Raw genomic sequence first — 18,299 nt, 5'->3', positions numbered from 1 at the left:
GATGATTCCAAAGAAAAAGACAAAAGAGCAAATAGGAGATGTTGTGGTGATGGAGCAGTTCTTGAGAGTTCTCAGCCAGGATCTTCGAACTTGGGTGAAAGAGCGCAACCCCACCACTTCAAAAGAAGCTGCAGAGATGGCAGAGGCTTTCCTTGCAGCCCGTCGCCCACAAAAAGGGTACATGACTTTGAAACACAGTTCAGCCCCTTTTACAGTGGGTAAGTCAGGGGGAGGGAATGGACACAGACCTAAATATTCCAATGAAATTTCTCCAATCAGTAGCAATAACCGTGTTAGGGAATTTAAACAAAGGGGTCCTTTGGTTTGTCACTCGTGTGGCCAAACTGGTCATTTTAAGGCTGATTGCCCAAGTCAGCAAGTCAGTAAGACTTACATGTGTTTTTCACCAGAGAGTTTTGATTTGCTAGAGGAAGAACCTGAGTCTGTTGTACCCTCCAGTGCTCAGGAGCACACCATCTGTGTTTTTATTGAGGGAAAGCCTTGTGTCACCCTATTAGATTCAGACAGTAGCCGCACCCTTATTAGGTAAGATTGTCTTCCTAGAGACACCACATTTTGTGGTAAAGTGAAAGTCTGGTGTGTTCATGGTGATGATGTTGATTATCCCATTGCCAATGTTGTCCTTCAAGTTCATGAACAGGAGCATTTACTTACAGTAGGATAAACTTCCATACCAGGTTGTATTGGGTCGGGATATGCCAATCTTTGGAGGGACCTGTTAGCAAAAAGAGAGAAAGATCTGGATATTTCAGGTGAAGGTCTGTTAGCCATCACTAGGTCTAGCTCTAAACGGTCTCAGTCAGAGCCATGTTTGAGTGAGTTACCTTTTGCTAACGCTGAAGTTCCTGGTGAGGAGTTTAAGAAAGCACTGCCCAAGAAAAAGCAGAATGCAAAAGAGACAGGATAAAGTAAAGGGGACAAAACTTGCTGAGTTACTTTCTGAACCAGAGATTGATGAGCTACTGGTGGTCCCAAGCAATATTGTCCAACTTCAAAGGCAGGACCCCTCTTTAGCACCTCTATTTGCTAAGTGTTCTCAAGAATTAACACAGATTACGGAGGGAGTTCGGGAAGTTTTCATTGTAAAGAATGAACGCCTGTATCGTCGGAGCAAAGTGGGTGACCAGTTAGTAGTTCCAACAAGCTTAAGGCCAATAGTGTTACAGTTGGCCCATTCAGTTCCTTGGGCGGGTAATTTAGGATATGTGAAAACTTTTTCCAGAATGTCTAATCGTTTTTTTTGGCCTCAACAGTTTTCAGATACTGTTCATTACTGTAAATCATGTCCACAGTGTCAGTTGACAACTCCGAGTAAGAAAGGTGATAGAGCCCCACTTATTCCTATGCCTGTAATAGACATCCCTTTCTCTTGTATCGCCATGGACATTGTTGGGCCATTGGAGAGAAGTAGCTCAGGGCATAGATACATTCTAGTGGTGTGCGACTATGCAACAAGGTACCCCAAAGCTTTTCCATTGAGGAGAATTAAAGCCCACCAAATAGCTAATTGTCTGATACAGATGTTTTCAAGGGTGGGTATTCCCAGAGAAATCCTTACAGATCAAGGATCAAACTTCACTTCTAATCTATTGATGGACGTTTATAAACTTCTGGGAATTAGTGGAATCAAAACAAGTCCCTACCATCCTCAAACGAATGGACTTGTTGAAAGGTTTAATAAAACTCTGAAATCCATGTTGAAGAAGTTTGTAAAAGACTCAGGGAAAGACTGGGATCAGTGGTTACCGTTTCTGCTTTTTGCTTATAGAGAGGTACCTCAAGCATCTAGTGGGTTTTCTCCTTTTCAACTCTTGTATAGTCATACTGTTAGGGGTCCACTAGATGTCCTCAAAGAGGCTTAGGAAGGGGCCAGACCTGAAGAACAATGTACATCACTCTCATATGTGTTGAAAATGAGGGACAAGCTTGAACAGTTTCAGGAACTGGCTCAGTCACCTAGTAGAAGCCCAGCAGCGTCAAAAGCAGAACTATGATAAAACAGCTCGGAGGAGGACCTTTAAGGAAGGACAAAAAGTGTTGCTTCTTTTGCCAACTACTGAAAGAAGCCTCTTAGCCAAGTGGCAGGGGCCTTTTATCATAAACAGAAAAGTAGGTCCCGTTACTTATGAGCTCAACATGCCAGAGCGCCGTAAAAAACAGCAAGTTTTTCATGTTAACATGTTGAAAGAGTGGATTGACCAGCCAGTTCCATCAATGCAGTTGTGGGCTCATGCTGTAATTGACAAAGAAGAGCTTCAAGAGCAATTCCTTCCATCTAACTGTGGGGAACAGCTTTTGCCCGATGTAAGCCACCCATCTCTAGAGCGGCAAGAGGAACTGCTGGCGGTGTTGCCAAAGGAGCTTTTCAGCAAAAAACCAGGCTACACCCATCTCATTAAGCATGACATACGACTTTGCAGTCTCAATCAACCACCTTTCAGGGATACAAGCTCTAGAGTTCCAGCAAAACTCATGCCTGCATTGAAACAGGAGGTGGGAGAAATGCTGGATATGGGGATCATAGAGCCTTCCAGAGGTGAGTGGTGCAGCCCTGTGGTGCTTGTTCCCAAGAAAAATGATTCAAGACAGAGATTTTGTGTTGATTTCTCAAAACTTAATGCTGTCTCTGTTTTTGATGCTTATCCAATCCCAAGAGTTGATGAACTTATTGAGCGCTTGGGGAATGCCAAGTACCTTACAACACTCGACCTCTGTAAAGGTTATTGGCAAGTTCCACTAACTGAGTCCTCAAGGGATTTAACTACTTTCAGGGTTCCTAGTGGACTTTATCGTTTCAGAACTATGCCTTTTGGACTTCATGGAGCTCCAGCTACATTCCAGAGGATGATGGACATGGTTTTAAAAGGAGCTGAGGGCTATGCAGCAGCGTACATCAATGACATTGTGGTGTTTAGTAAGACATGGAAAGACCACGTGAAGCATCTGACAGATGTGCTACAAAGAATCAAAACAGCTGGATTAGTCATCAACCCTGGAAAGTGTCACATTGCAAAGACTGAGGTTGAATACTTGGGTTATGTCATCGGAGGTGGGGTTATACGCCCTCAGGTGAGTAAGGTTAATAACCTTGCTGCTTGTCCTCCTCCCACAACTAAGAAAAAGTTAAGATCTTTTCTAGGTTTAGCCAGCTGGTACCGTTGGTTCATCCCCAACTTTTCCACCAGATCAGCCATTCTTAGTGACTTAACACGTAAATCTTGCCCCAACAAGATTAAATGGACTACAGAGTGTGAGGCTGCATTTGCAGATCTGAAAAACTGTTTGTGTAATGAATCTGTGTTGCAGTGTCCAGACTTTTCACACCCATTTACTGTGCAGACCGATGCTTCAGGAGTGGGGCTAGGAGCTACGTTGCTGCAAGGTGATGGAGGCGACCAAAGACCAGTGCAATATATTAGTCGAAAGCTCTTCCCCAGAGAAATTAGGTACTCTACAATAGAGAAAGAAGCTTTGGCAATAAAATGGGCTCTTGACACTTTAAAGTATTATCTGCTGGGTGGTGAATTTGTGCTTGAGACAGACCATCGAGCTTTACAGCCTTATTGTTTCAAGATTCACTATAAAGCAGGAAAGAAGAATGTTGTGGCGGATTTCCTTTCCCGTGCCTATGATGACTGAGCGATTTAGGGGGGGGGGAATGTGACAAAGTGGTTCAGTTTGTGTTTACCACTTTTCCCTTATTCTTATTTCTGATTTATTTACTTTCTGTAGCTGGTCATAAAGCTTAAATTTAAACATTAGTTTGCAACTTTGCTTCACTTACTATCCCAGGTTTGTTTGTGTTAGCATTATGTTGCAGTTTCCATTTTTTTATATGTTTGGGTTAAAGCTATTACTTCTGGACTATTGGTTGAATTTGTTTATTTTGTTTCAAAGTATATTCATGGTATTTGTTTTCCTTTTTATTCCCCATTGTTTGTCATAGTGTTTCCTGCTTGAATGGCTGGATGATGTCACTGATTACCTTGCTGGGCTCTACCAATTAGAGGGTTTTCTTTGGAGTATTGCTTTGTTTGTTTTTCTTTAAAGTAACTTTTGAGTTAACTTCTATTGCATGGTATATTTTGCAGATCCTTTCATTATGAAGATGAGTTTGTAAATTAGATTAGTAATTTTGTTTTTCTAGTTTCTCGGTTTAGATTTTGTTTTTTTTGTTTTTTTCCTGTCTAACTGTGGCTTGGTCCACTCAAGCGCAGGTGTGTTGCGAACTGGCTATACAAACCAGTGGATGCTTGGAAGCTAGAAAGAAGAGTGGTCTGAGTCAAGAGTAATAAATAAAAAGTCAACAGAAGAATCTGAAACCGGGGGCTGATGCTGTTTTCTTGTTCACCTTGCTGCTCCTTGACAACACTACTTCACAGTCCACCAAAACCACGTGGCCTCCAGTAAAGGAGAAATTAAATGTCCACCTTACGAAGTTTGTGTTAGGTTTGATTGTTTCAGTGATTTGCATTATTTGAAAGACATGCAACTCTCCTGATGTCAAAATAAATGGAAAGCACACAAACTTTACATAAAAACAACACTGTAAATTCTTCAGAATCTGTGTCTGTAAAAGTCATCTATTATTTTACACATGGACAGCACTTATGGTTAAGTTAAGCGGGGATTTGAAAATAGGAGTTTAACAAATAGCAAACGATGGAAAAAGTCTGGAAATGCAGACACATTCAAAAAACAGTTCTGCAATAATTATCTATCAGCATGACTCTCATTAAGACATAAAACTTTTCACCAACATTTGCTATAAGTTAGACTCTTATAAGCGCCGTTCATGTTTAATACAGCACCAAACTAATGCATATTAAATAAATTATGATGATGAATGATATACAATGTCTTGTTTTTGTTTATGTTTCATTTATTCAAACTGCTGGTGAGTTGTGCATCTGTCAAAAATTAAGGATCTCTGAAACAGAAGCCATAAATGGAGAACTGCACAACCTTCCAACAATGGATAAGGTTATGTGTTCCCAGTAGTGGGGGTGGAGGTTCTCACCAAAGTTAAGTTAGGGTCTGGTAAATGTAAGTAGATGTTGCAAAACCTTTGCAGTATCTTTGAAAAGTAACTTGGAATCTCATGAAGGTATATAATTTTCCCCCCTTGAATATCCTTTGTTGGGTCCAATTAATTCACTTTTTCCACTATTTTACTTGCAAAACGATCCTTTCAGACCTTGTAGTAGTCATACAGCAGCCCCAGAGCTGCTACACTGTCCTCATCTCCATTGATGCTCATCATGGCCTTAGTGGCAGCAGTCAGCGGATTCTCCAGGTAGCTCTTCCATGCCTCATCCTCGCTGCTGAACACTCTACGCGAGGCCACCGACACTTCATTTGGCACCACCACCACCAGTCGTTTACTGTTGAGTCAATGGGAAAATGGGAAGAGACGAAAAGCTTTTAGTGTCAGCGCAAAGTCGATGTGTCAATACGCAACAACAGTCTGGCGAGCCAACAGGCATGTCTCAGGCTGTTTCTCATCACAGGTCTGTCTGATTGGGTGCTCTGCACAAGATTCATTTCAGATGCCCATGTCAAAACTGGCTAAGAACACAAACTGGCAAATCAACACATCCTCTAACAGAGAAGGATTTAACTGAATTATTTAATGATTCTGCAAACACCACTTCACAATAAAATTAGAAAATATATAATTTAGTCATGTTTATGCTGCATTTAAGCAGCAGGGTGCTCTTTTTCAAATGGGGGCCACAACTGGATTTTAGTTTTGTTAAATAAACTGAATGTTAATGGGGTTTTATTAAGCTAAACAGGGATTTCAAACCAGCATGCGTGCATATAACAAAGAGAAATAATATTATTGGTTTTGTCTTACCTGTCCAGGTCCATCTTGCACTCTGGACTGTGCTGCTGGTTTCTTGGACTGGCGCGAGAAACCGGCCTTTCAAATGAACTCCGGACAGTTTGTTTGGGGCACTTCAAACTGCGGCAGCCTAAGCCCCCGAGGCTGTCTCTCAATATGTTCTCGACGAAAACAGCCCACAGAAAAGTCAGTGATCTTACCAGCTACAATATGGTCCAATGTCCACCGTACTGTCAGGTAACAAAAAACAAACAAACAAAAAAAAAACATCAAGCTGACCTCTTTAAGAAGAAACGTTTGTACATCTGCGCAGTTTTATATTTAGATGCAAAAGTTGCGGGGGCTACAGATGTGCAACGCAGCACCTGAAAAGGTAGGATAAATAAGGAAACGTTGGCTGCGTTGCTGATTGGTCAGGTGACTAGCAGGTGGTTCACTCGTGCTCCCATTGGTGGTGTTCACAAATGGGAGGCTTGACTTTAAAAACAGAGAAGTGACGTGGGCCACAAGTTTCTTGAAATAGTTATGTTTAATGTGATTTTAGGAACTAGTATCCCAAGCACAATGGACGAAGCCAGGTTATAGAACATATCTTTTAATTGGGGATTTTTCTCATTTTATTTTTGCATAACCTTGGGTGTCTTGTTGAAAATAACTTGACGTCTGGCCGGGTCATGTATTTAGGGGTGGATTTTATTTTTTTTCTCATATGCCTTTTAAACTAAATAGAGCAGCCCGTGTATCTTTGCATTCTTGGTGCCTTGTCTCGCATTTAGAATGCATTTTTTAAAATAGACTAGTATTGCAATTACATTTCTGTTTATCCATTTCCTTCATTGAGTCCTGCATTTGTTTTCATGTACAGCGCATATTTTTGTAGGCATACATATTATTAATTTGATAATAAATAATATGTTTAGCATGCGATTTGAATGCCATGTTTTGTTAATACAAATCCCAAACATGCCACTATCTGATTAATCAGTTATCCAAATAACGTTCTTCCTTTTTAAACTCCATCCTGACATCTAGTGCCAGGCAGTTAAGTTTACACCATTAGGATCTCATGAACAGAGGAAGGACATGCTTATATGTGTGAACTATATCAATTCGATGTTATTCTCGTAAATTGTAATTTCTTTTTTTCTTTTCGAATAAAATAGTCGATGCCGCTTTAATATTTTTATTTTCAATAACGATGCTGCGTTTACTTGTTGACAGTAAAAATCCATTCTATCCGTGTTAGTAAAGTGAAACTTGAGAACTCATTTTTCTCCCGAGAGTTTACTGACGACCCTGAATGCAGCACAGTGTATGGTTTGGGCATGCGCAATAGATTATTCTGTGCAAACCTTTCGAAATCGGACCGTCCATAGGAAGCTGGCGTTTGTTTAATTTTATTCTTGTGGCTGTTGTGAATAATACGGTTGTTTTGATTGGTAAGCCATTTACAGATGATCTGTTTACGTAAATTCATAGCATCTTTATACATTTCTATGTATTACTCTTGCTAGTTGCTAATCTAGCTGTATGATATAACAACCGGCTAATAAAATGTGTATTTGGAATTGTTTAAAAAGAAATCAGGGTTACATTTATGTGCGTATTGTGTTTATTTACCAAAATAGGATTTGTATTTCTGACTTCTTGTGTCAGCGTTGCCGTTTTAAATTGCTTTTAACATAATGCATTTAATTAGCGGTTAAGCTACAGTGCTAGCTTTAAGTTATCTGGCCACTAAAGGCTGATAAATAGTCTGTGTTGTTAGGACTGCTCATAGTAAAATTCTGTATAATTAGCGTTTCCCCTGTTGCTGTCGGTTTAAGCACGGTTCACACAACCACTAAAACTGACCCAGTTCTGGTACATTTATATATGTCTGCTGAATAATTTTCTTTGGGGAAATTTCCAAGTTAATTGCCTTTTCCTTGTGACCTAAAAAGAGACAATTAACCCAGTTCTGCTGGATATTTCACACCTACTGTTGCTTTGCACATTTTGAAACGCATTCGTGTCATTTGAGTTATTTAATGGAAATCCTGCCTTGATGATTTGTTCTTCCTTTCCAACCACTTTCTCCAGACTTACAGCTTGCAAGCTGGTTTAAATATTAATCTTAAATAATAATCCTCGCTTGGGCTTAATTATCTCATGGTGGCACGCTGATCAAACTCCTGTCTGATTTCTTCAGGTGTAACATCAGATATGGCCCGTGGGCACCAGAAGTTTCAGTCCCAGCAGAAAAACGCCAAAAAGCAGGCTGAAATCAAGAAGAGCAAAGGCCATGACCAGAAGGCAGCAGCCAAGGCTGCCTTGGTATATACATGCACCGTATGTCGGGTATGTAAATAAATAGAAAACATGATGTTTAGTATCAAGCTGGGCAGATGCAATGCTTTGTTTAAGAAGAACTCAAGTATCTATTTGAAAATTGCACAATATAGGTGGGATGTGTATTATAGTTACACTCCATGCAAACCAGCTGCATTACCTAAACCATTTACATTGGTTTGCAGAGGTGTTTGTACCCCTTGCAGTTTTCCACATTTTGCTGCAGTCGCAAACTTCTATGTATTTTATTGGGATTTCACGTGATAGACCAACACACAGCAGTGCAACGTTGTCAAAGTGGGTGGAATATGATAAATGGTTTTCAAAACCTTTTACAAATAAAATTCTGAAAAGTGTGGCTTGTATTTGTGTTCGGCACACTTCACTGATACCCCTAAATAAAAGCCAGTACAACCTGTTGGCTTTAGAAGACACCTACAGGGGTTGGTCAATGAAACTGAAACACCTGGTTTTAGACCACAATAATTTATTAGTATGGTGTAGGGCCTCCTTTTGCGGCCAATACAGCGTCGATTTGTATTGGGAATGACATATACAAGTCCTGCACAGTGGTCAGAGGGATTTTAAGCCATTCTTCTTGCAGGATAGTGGCCAGGTCACTACGTGATACTGGTGGAGGAAAACGTTTCCTGACTCGCTCCTCCAAAACACCCCAAAGTGGCTCAATAATATTTAGATCTGGTGACTGTGCAGGCCATGGGAGATGTTCAACTTCACTTTCATGTTCATCAAACCAATCTTTCACCAGTCTTGCTGTGTGTATTGGTGCATTGTCATCCTGATACACGGCACCGCCTTCAAGATACAATGTTTGAACCATTGGATGCACATGGTCCTCAAGAATGGTTCAGTAGTCCTTGGCAGTGACGCGTCCATCTGGCACAAGTATTGGGCCAAGGGAATGCCATGATATGGCAGCCCAAACCATCACTGATCCACCCCCATGCTTCACTCTGGGTGTGCAACAGTCTGGGTGGTACGCTTCTTTAGGGCTTCTGCACACCGTAACTCTCCAGGATGTGGGGAAAACAGTAAAGGTGGACTTATCAGAGAACAATACATGTTTCACATTGTCCACAGCCCAAGATTTGTGCTCCTTGCATCATTGAAACCGACGTTTGGCATTGGCATGAGTGGCCAAAAGTTTGGCTATAGCAGCCCAGCCGTGTATCTTGACCCTGTGGAGCTCCCGACGGACAGTTCTGGTGGAAACAGGAGAGTTGAGGTGCACATTTAATTCTGCCGTGATTTGGGCAGCCGTGGTTTTATGTTTTTTGGATACAATCCGGGTTAGCATACGAACATCCCTTTCAGACAACTTCCTCTTGCGTCCACAGTTAATCCTGTTGGATGTGGTTCGTCCTTCTTGGTGGTATGCTGACATTACCCTGGATACCGTGGCTCTTGATACATCACAAAGACTTGCTGTCTTGGTCACAGATGCGCCAGCAAGACGTGCACCAACAATTTGTCCTCTTCTGAACTCTGGTATGTCACCCATAATGTTGTGTACATTTCAATATTTTGAGCAAAACTGTGCTCTTAACCTGCTAATTGAACCTTCACACTCTGCTCTTACTGGTGCAATGTGCAATCAATGAAGACTGGCTACTAGGCTGGTCCAATTTAGCCATGAAACCTCCCACACTAAAATGACAGGTGTTTCAGTTTCATTGTCCAACCCCTGTAGTTAGTAAATAGTTCACCTTTGTTCATTGAATCTGAGTATAAATTCAACTGTTTTGTTAAGGCCTCAGAGGTTTGTTAGAGAAAATTACTGTACTAACATCACAAAGACCAAGGAACACAGCAGACAGGTCAGGGATATTGCTGTGGAGTAGTTATACCAAGCTTTGAACATCTCGTGGTGCATGAGATCATTGATCATATTGGCAGCCAAAAGGCCCATAGTAACTCTGGAGAAGCTCTGAAGATCCACATCTCAGGTGGGAGAGTCTGCTGACAGGACAACTATTAGTTAAGCACCCCACAAATGTGAGCTTTTTTGACTAGTGGTTAGAAGAAAACTATTGAGCTACAATGGTAGGGTTTAGATCAAATGATGTGTTAGAACAGACCAGGTGAAGTCCAGACTTAAAGCTAATTGAGAATCGGTGGCAAGAGTTGAAAGCTGCTGTTCACAACTACTTTCTATCCAATCTGACTGAGCTAAAGTTATTTTTGCAAAAAAGAAAGTGCCAAAAATTCTGTCTCCAGATGTGCAAAGCTTGTAGAGACATACCCCAACAGACCTCCTGCTTTAATTGCGATAAAGTTTGGTTTGAGCTTTATATTACTCCAGTATTTTACCAGGCCTATTTCTCTTTATTGCCGTAAACAGAAGGCAAATCGCTGTTGAACCTTTCTGTGGAATAATGGTTTTATATTATGTACAGGTCCTTCTCAAAATATTAGCATATTGTGATAAAGTTCATTATTTTCCATAATGTCATGATGAAAATTTAACATTCATATATTTTAGATTCATTGCACACTAACTGAAATATTTCAGGTCTTTTATTGTTTTAATACAGATGATTTTGGCATACAGCTCATGAAAACCCAAAATTCCTATCTCACAAAATTAGCATATCATTAAAAGGGTCTCTAAACGAGCTATGAACCTAATCATCTGAATCAACGAGTTAACTCTAAACACCTGCAAAACATTCCTGAGGCCTTTAAAACTCCCAGCCTGGTTCATCACTCAAAACCCCAATCATGGGTAAGACTGCCGACCTGACTGCTGTCCAGAAGGTCACTATTGACACCCTCAAGCAAGAGGGTAAGACACAGAAAGAAATTTCTGAACGAATAGGCTGTTCCCAGAGTGCTGTATCAAGGCACCTCAGTGGGAAGTCTGTGGGAAGAAAAAAGTGTGGGGACCTGCGGAAGCAGTGGACTGAGTCTGGAGTAGAAACATCCAGAGCCAACGTGCACAGGCGTGTGCAGGAAATGGGCTACAGGTGCCGCATTCCCCAGACCTGGGCTACAGAGAAGTAGCACTGGACTGTTGCTCAGTGGTCCAATGTACTTTTTTCAGATGAAAGCAAATTCTGCATGTCATTCGGAAATCAAGGTGCCAGAGTCTGGAGGAAGACTGGGGAGAAGGAAATGCCAAAATGCCAGAAGTCCAGTGTCAAGTACCCACAGTCAGTGATGGTCTGGGGTGTCGTGTCAGCTGCTGGTGTTGGTCCACTGTGTTTTATTAAGGGCAGGGTCAATGCAGCTAGCTATCAGGAGATTTTGGAGCACTTCATGCTTCCATTTGCTGAAAAGCTTTATGGAGATGAAGATTTGATTTTTCAGCACGACCTGGCACCTGCTCACAGTGCCAAAACCACTGGTAAATGGTTTACTGACCATGGTATCACTGTGCTCAATTGGCCTGCCAACTCTCCTGACCTGAACCCCATAGAGAATCTGTGGGATATTGTGAAGAGAACGTTGAGAGACTCAAGACCCAACACTCTGGATGAGCTAAAGGCCGCTATCGAAGCATCCTGGGCCTCCATAAGACCTCAGCAGTGCCACAGGCTGATTGCCTCCATGCCACGCCGCATTGAAGCAGTCATTTCTGCAAAAGGATTCCCGACCAAGTATTGAGTGCATAACTGTACATGATTATTTGAAGGTTGACGTTTTTTGTATTAAAAACACTTTTGTTTTTTTGGTCGGATGAAATATGCTAATTTTGTGAGATAGGAATTTTGGGTTTTCATGAGCTGTATGCCAAAATCATCTGTATTAAGACAATAAAAGACCTGAAATATTTCAGTTAGTGTGCAATGAATCTAAAATATATGAATGTTAAATTTTCATCATGACATTATGGAAAATAATGAACTTTATCACAATATGCTAATATTTTGAGAAGGACCTGTACCTGTTTTCGTAGCTTTAGCTAGCTTGTACAAGGGCTGTTGGATATTTAATAAAACAGGAACAGGAAAAAATTTATATTACATTATCTTGTTGTATGCATATCGCAGTCATCTTGTTTTTAGGAAGCATCATCCTTTCTGTTCCTGCAGTCATTACAACTTTTTTATTGTTTAATTTCTCTTTGTTTTTTTGTTTTGTTTTGTTTTTGTCAGACACAAATGCCTGACCCCAAGACCTTCAAGCAGCACTTTGAAAGCAAACATCCAAAGTCTCCAATGCCCCCAGAGTTAGTCGGCGTGGAGGCATAATACATTCACCTCTCCTACTGAGACAGTTCAAGATGATTCAGGACAGGCCTGTCTACACTTCGGACATATACATTGAGTGTTTCAGAAGAAATATCTTTATAATGTTGATTGTTTCTCCAGCCGAATGATCTGTGTTTGAGTGTTTTTATGCAGGGATGGTACTTACCTACTGGGTTGTGATATTTTATTCCAATTTCTTTTATGTTTTGCCTTGCCCTCACCTGCCAAAATTTGATCTGGGGCCATTATTAGAGGCTAGAAGATACACAACACACTGGTACTCTCTCTTGACTTGCTTCAAAAAGTGTTAGGTCATAGACTGTATGCAGTATTTGATCATTTCAAATGGTAAAGTTACAAGAGCAGCTTGTCTGTGTGCTTTGTAGCTACTACACCATCTCAGGTCTCCCATTGTTGTAGAGCAAGCTGTGAACATATGAGTTGGCAATGTCTCTGTTTGGCCAAGTTGATGATGATGATGATTGGAAGTTCTTTACATTTTGATCCAGAGTGTCCCCTACTGGTTCTGGACAGATTCTTTAGTCATGCCCCAGGTTTGGGCTCATCAAACCTGGCACATACAACCATATTATTATAGTTGTTTGTTCTGTTTTACTTCCAAGCTGCACTGATATTGGAAAATTTAAATAGAGCCTAGCTTGTTTTTTTTTCTGTTGATATGAAGAATATGTTGAAGACACTGTGTTACACGGATACAGAAAGTGCTCCTTCTACCCCTAAGATGTTCTTGAATTGTATGTAATTCATGTGAAAGGTGGTGCAGAAGACAAGCAAAAGTTAAATGGGCGACACTGAAAGTTTATCCACAGCAAACCCTATCCAGGGCAAAGTCATTTGACCTCTGCTGCATAAAGCATTTTCTCTCCAAGAAGTGGTCTCTTCCTTAAACTTTGTGCAAAGTGAGCATTGTTACTGTTAGTGTTGATGGGTTACTGGAGTTCCCACAGGTTGTCCTAGTAAAACATTTGTGGCAAATGTGTGCACAGCTAGTTTTGATCATTTAGTTTACCACTGTGGAATTTTGCAGTGTAAACTCTCTCAACAGTCATCTTTATGACATTTCAGAACAGTCCCAAGTGTGGTCTCTGTTATCCAGTCATGATTGTGGAAAACTCTGAACCTGCATTAAAAGTCTGAATTGCATTACACTGTAAGTTAGCCTCAGTTCTTATTTTTCTATAAACCTATCATGACAAACTAACAGATTTAATATATAGAACAGAACAGCTTTCAACAGGTTTGGACCTTCTGGTAATGAACCACTGACATTGTATCACTGTGCTACAAATCTGGACTGACAACCAGCCATGTTTTTACTTTTGTAATAAACATATCTTGTCAGCGTAATGTAATGTTTAGTCTTTTAATAAAGGTCTTTTATATCAGATCTTCAGTTGAGTGGTTTTTACATTCTTGTATATATAAGAAATCTGAAGTTTCTACCCACCTTAATCATATTCAGTAAATTAGAATATTGTTGAAATGTTCATTTTTTCAGTAACTCCAATGACAAAGTGAAACATGTTGATTAATTATACACAGACTGATCTTTTCGAGCCTTTATTTTGGTTAATTATAATGATTTTCTGCTTCCAGCTAAAGAAAACAGACCATTCAAAAACATCTTAACTGAAATGTGGGCACAATGAAAACCATGTTTAAAACCTGCTTAAAGCTTATTTTTAAATGGTACTTTTAAGCTGACAAACCAGCCTCATCAGAACACATTCTAATTTATTGGAGATGGCAATGTACACCTCTGGAATAAACTGAAGCTGTGTATTTCTATTCTTTTTCTTTGAGACTTATTTTACATGTTATGTAGTCTTCTGTACATGCTGTGCAAAAGTACACCAAATCCTTCTGTGTCTGATCACACTCTACTGACAAGGAAGCTTGCAGCTCAGTTTGGGATTATGCAAACACCGAGTCAGGATAATTTACTTCTGAGCCAACTGGTTTTGAGAGAACAGATATTTCAACAGACCAGGTTTTTACCAAAGTTTTCTCCCTGGCAAAAAAACTTGACACTACATAAAACACAAACGTTTACACCTACATTTATAAATGTATGTATGAATGAATAAAATATGCACCGCCATTTTTACTAGAACAACTAGATAAATGATGCATTAGATTTGAGCTCTCAGATTACTAATACAGTGCCTTGCGAAAGTACTCGCCCCCCTTTAACTGGTCAACCTCGTCACATTTCAGGCTTCAAACATAAAAATATAAAATTAAAATTTTTTGTGAAGAAATAACAAGTGGGACACAATTGTGAAGTGGCATGAAATGTATTGGATGTGTCAAACGTTTTTAACAAATAAACTAAAAAGTGGGGCGTGGAATATTATTCGGCCCCTTTACTTTCAGTGCAGCAAACTCACTCCAGAAGTTCAGTGAGGATCTCTGAATGATCCAATGTTGTCCCAAATGACTGATGATGATAAATAGAATCCACCTGTGTGTAATCAAGTCTCCGTATAAATGCACCTGCTCTGTGATTGTCTCAGGGTTCTGTTCAAAGCCCAGAGAGCATCATGAAGACCAAGGAACACACCAGCCAGGTCCGAGATACTGTTGTGGAGAAGTTTAAAGCTGGATTTGGATACAAAAAGATTTCCCAAGCTTTAAACATCCCAAGGAGCACTGTGCAAGCAATCATATTGAAATGGAAGGAGTATCAGACCACTGCAAATCTACCAAGATCCAGCCGTCCCTCTAAACTTTCATCTCGAACAAGGAGAAGACTGATCAGAGATGCAGCCAAGAGGCCCATGATCACTCTGGATGAACTGCAAAGATCTACAGCTGAGTAGGAGAGTATGTCCATAGGACAACAATCAGTCGTACACTGCAGAAATCTGTCCTTTATGGAAGAGCGGCAAGAAGAAAGCCATTTCTCAAAGATATCCATAAAAAGTCTCGTTTAAAGTTTGCCACAAGCCACCTGGGAGACACACCAAACATGTGGGAGAAGGTGCTCTGGTCAGATGGAAACAAAATCCAACTGTATGGCCACAATGCAAAATGATATGTTTGGCGTAAAAGCAACACAGCTCATCACCCTGAACACACCATCCCCACTGTCAAACATGGTGGTGGCAGCATCTGTTTTGCAAGGAAGAATGGGCAAGAATTTCAGTCTCTCGATGTACAAAAAAAGTTTGACACATCCAATAAATGTCATTCCACTTCACAATTGTGTCCCACTTGTAGTTGATTCTTCACAAAAAAATTAGAATTTTATACCTTTATGCTTGAAGCCTGAAATGTGGCAAGAAGTTGAAAAGTTCAAGGGGGCCGAGTACTTTCGCAAGGCACTATCTATAATGTTTTCTAACTTGTTGTGTCTTGTTCAGTGTTGAAACAAGTCCAGGGTATTTTAGGGATTTTTAAAGTAAGACTTGAGAAGCACCATGCAATTAATCATCAGCCATGGGTTCCTGTCACAAGCACTGTCACAGTCTGTAAACTAAACTCCATATCTGATCCTGACAATCCAGTCGTTAAATTCTGTAGGTAGACAGCTTCTCTAGACGTAAAAGGTTGCAGGGAATAAAGATTTACCTGAATTATAAGTAAACCTAAATATAGATATGTCAGTGTTGGGAATGATTCTAAACATGAAATGTTTGGGGGGATTTTTTTTTTTTTTTTTTTTTGCTGCACTCAGCAAAATTACAGCTCTGCCTAGTTTTATCGAAAACAAAAGTATTTCAGCAGCTGATAAAAACTGTTTTTTGATTAAGTATTTGGTTGAAATTGGGTGGGTTATTCCCCTACCAGAGGCTCGGAGACTCATCACTAGAACTTGCAGGCCGCCTGTGTACTGTTTCTCTCACTCTCAACATTTAATTTAGTTTAATGCCATTAGCACATGCTATGCAACACAACACAAGCATCTGTCCATCTGTTTTTTAGATATTATTTTGTTGCATAACAGCAGACTGTCTCTAATTTCCCCTTTTGTGAGGATTAATAAAGCATTCATTCATTATTTGGGACTTTTAATTATCCATTTGAACCATTCATTTTTCATGTTTTAAAGACATCAAGATTTAAAAAAAAATATGCAGTAGGTATTTGAAGCCGTTTTGGTCAATGGCTCAAAATTATACATACCAGCTTAACAGTATTTATCCTTTTGAAAGTTGCAGTGAAATAAGTTTTGTATATTTACAAACTTCTGGTATCATACTGACTCCTTTTTTCTTGTTGACAGGGTTGAGTTCATTGAAATCGGTATGTTTTCTGGCACTGGCCTCCCTTTTACGCATGATCTGTAAATATTTAATAATGTGGCCATGGCCATTCTAATACCTTAATGTTAGCCTACACCCAGTTGTTTTCAAAGGCTTTCTATTAATTTTGAAGGATAAGAATTTGGAGGTAATTATTATTAATTATTCCACCCACGCTGTGCAATGTGCCAGAACCAGTGGCAGTGAAACAGCCAAACAACATGGTCCTACCACCATAATGCTTCAGTTGGTACAGTGTTTCTCTCCTACTCTTGTCTACTACAAGCATACATCTTGTCATTAACTCAATTCATGTCTAAGTTAACTATAAGACTTTGCTCCAGAAAGCATTTAACTTGTCCATTAGTCCAGCTTTAAGTTACAGTCTTGCATGACGGTTTTACTTTTGGAGCAAGGAATTCTTTCTAGGTGTTACCCTCTCTGTGCATGGTGATGGGAAACTTGCTTAACTGTGGATTGAACATTGGTGGTCCCTGGGTTGTTTCTTAATACCCTGAACAATTTCCTTTTATTCGAGGTGACAGTTTGGGTTTGAGTTCAACTTTGACCCATTGCAGTGTTCCAAATGGACAAAGTATACTAAAATTAGATAACTGGAATGGCCCTATTGAAAAAAGAAGCAATATGTTTTAAAGTCAGTACTGTAACAGGGAAGCATTGCATTTCTGAGGGGAGTGGTTAAATACTGAGTCAGAATGATGCACCTTGTTGATGGCTACAAAAAGCATCTGGTTTCTCTGGAACTGTGATGAAACATTTGTGCAAATATTCATGGTAGTGTTTGTACAATTGAAACCTTACATTTGACATACACTGTGAAAAGACACATAACCATTTTTATCACTGCTTGGCATTAAAGTAAACTAGATTTTTCCTGTTTTACGTTCAGTTATGATTAACAAAATTATTTTATTTGCTAAATGCCAGGATAATGAGGGAGATAATTGATTAGAGAACTGTTTTTAATTTTCTCCAAATTCAAAGGTTTAGTATTTGGTACAACAGGCTTTTACACTGTATCGCCAGGCTTAAACATTTTAGGTATTCTTTCAGAAATTTGACCCATTACTCATGACAGACTGTCCTGCTTACCTTTTCTGCTCTACCCACAAATTTTCAATGGGACTGAGACCAGGGCTATGTGATGAACACTTTAAAATATTCACTTTGTTATCTTAAGGCCACTTTATAACTAAACTGGTGGCACTCCTAATTGTTTTTTTCTTGTTTTTTTTAAATCACTGAAACTTTATGCTTTATAAGTAACCCACTGGAAAGCACTGAAAAAAATGCACAGTTTAAATGCATTATTAGAAGACCAAAATTAATGTGACATTCATGCCAATGATGACTGTATGTAAACATCAGTGTGGCTTTAAACCCACCCAGCTTGTTTTTATTTCACTGTGCCCATCTGTTAGTCCCCTTTAAAAATATACATTTGTCAGAGCTCTCTCCCCTCATCAAGTGTGTGTACACTGGGGCTAAAAAGGATCCATGGATGGCAGCAATGTTTTAAACCTCTGTCAACACCACTGTCACTCTCCCCTCACACTTTACCACAACTGACACTGAGTCAGAATGTAGTCCTTGAGT

At 39.8% G+C, this 18,299-nt stretch overlaps 2 protein-coding genes across 2 annotated transcripts in view; one reads left to right on the top strand and one right to left on the bottom strand.

Moving 5' to 3' along the window:
• LOC124865333 (grainyhead-like protein 2 homolog) overlaps positions 1–6,222 on the bottom strand; it is a 28,931-nt gene extending 22,709 nt beyond the window's left edge. The window contains exons 1-2 of the mRNA XM_047360334.1: positions 5,882–6,222; positions 5,219–5,405 (exon numbers count right to left, since the gene is read on the bottom strand). Of these exons, the coding sequence (XP_047216290.1) occupies positions 5,219–5,405; positions 5,882–5,895 (201 nt within the window). The 5' untranslated portion in view covers positions 5,896–6,222. The remainder of the gene's footprint in view (positions 1–5,218; positions 5,406–5,881) is intronic.
• A 950-nt stretch (positions 6,223–7,172) lies between these two features.
• On the top strand, positions 7,173–13,822 carry LOC124864302 (zinc finger protein 706-like). Its single transcript, XM_047359039.1, has 3 exons — positions 7,173–7,308; positions 8,061–8,209; positions 12,319–13,822. Exons 2-3 carry the CDS (start codon positions 8,075–8,077, stop codon positions 12,412–12,414), a joined length of 231 nt encoding a protein of 76 aa, XP_047214995.1. The 5' UTR covers positions 7,173–7,308; positions 8,061–8,074; the 3' UTR covers positions 12,415–13,822.
• Positions 13,823–18,299: the final 4,477 nt, after the last annotated feature.

Source organism: Girardinichthys multiradiatus, chromosome 3 (genome assembly GCF_021462225.1).
Source record: "Girardinichthys multiradiatus isolate DD_20200921_A chromosome 3, DD_fGirMul_XY1, whole genome shotgun sequence".
Lineage (NCBI taxonomy): Eukaryota > Metazoa > Chordata > Actinopteri > Cyprinodontiformes > Goodeidae > Girardinichthys > Girardinichthys multiradiatus.
This window is presented reverse-complemented; position numbering and strand designations above follow the sequence as displayed.

Coding starts and splice junctions, on each gene's coding strand:
- LOC124864302 (XM_047359039.1), top strand. CDS start 8,075: ATGGCCCGTGGGCACCAGAAGTTTCAGTCCCAGCAGAAAAACGCCAAA. Junction 8,210..12,318: donor ATACATGCACCGTATGTCGG/GTATGTAAATAA, acceptor TGTTTTTGTCAG/ACACAAATGCCTGACCCCAA.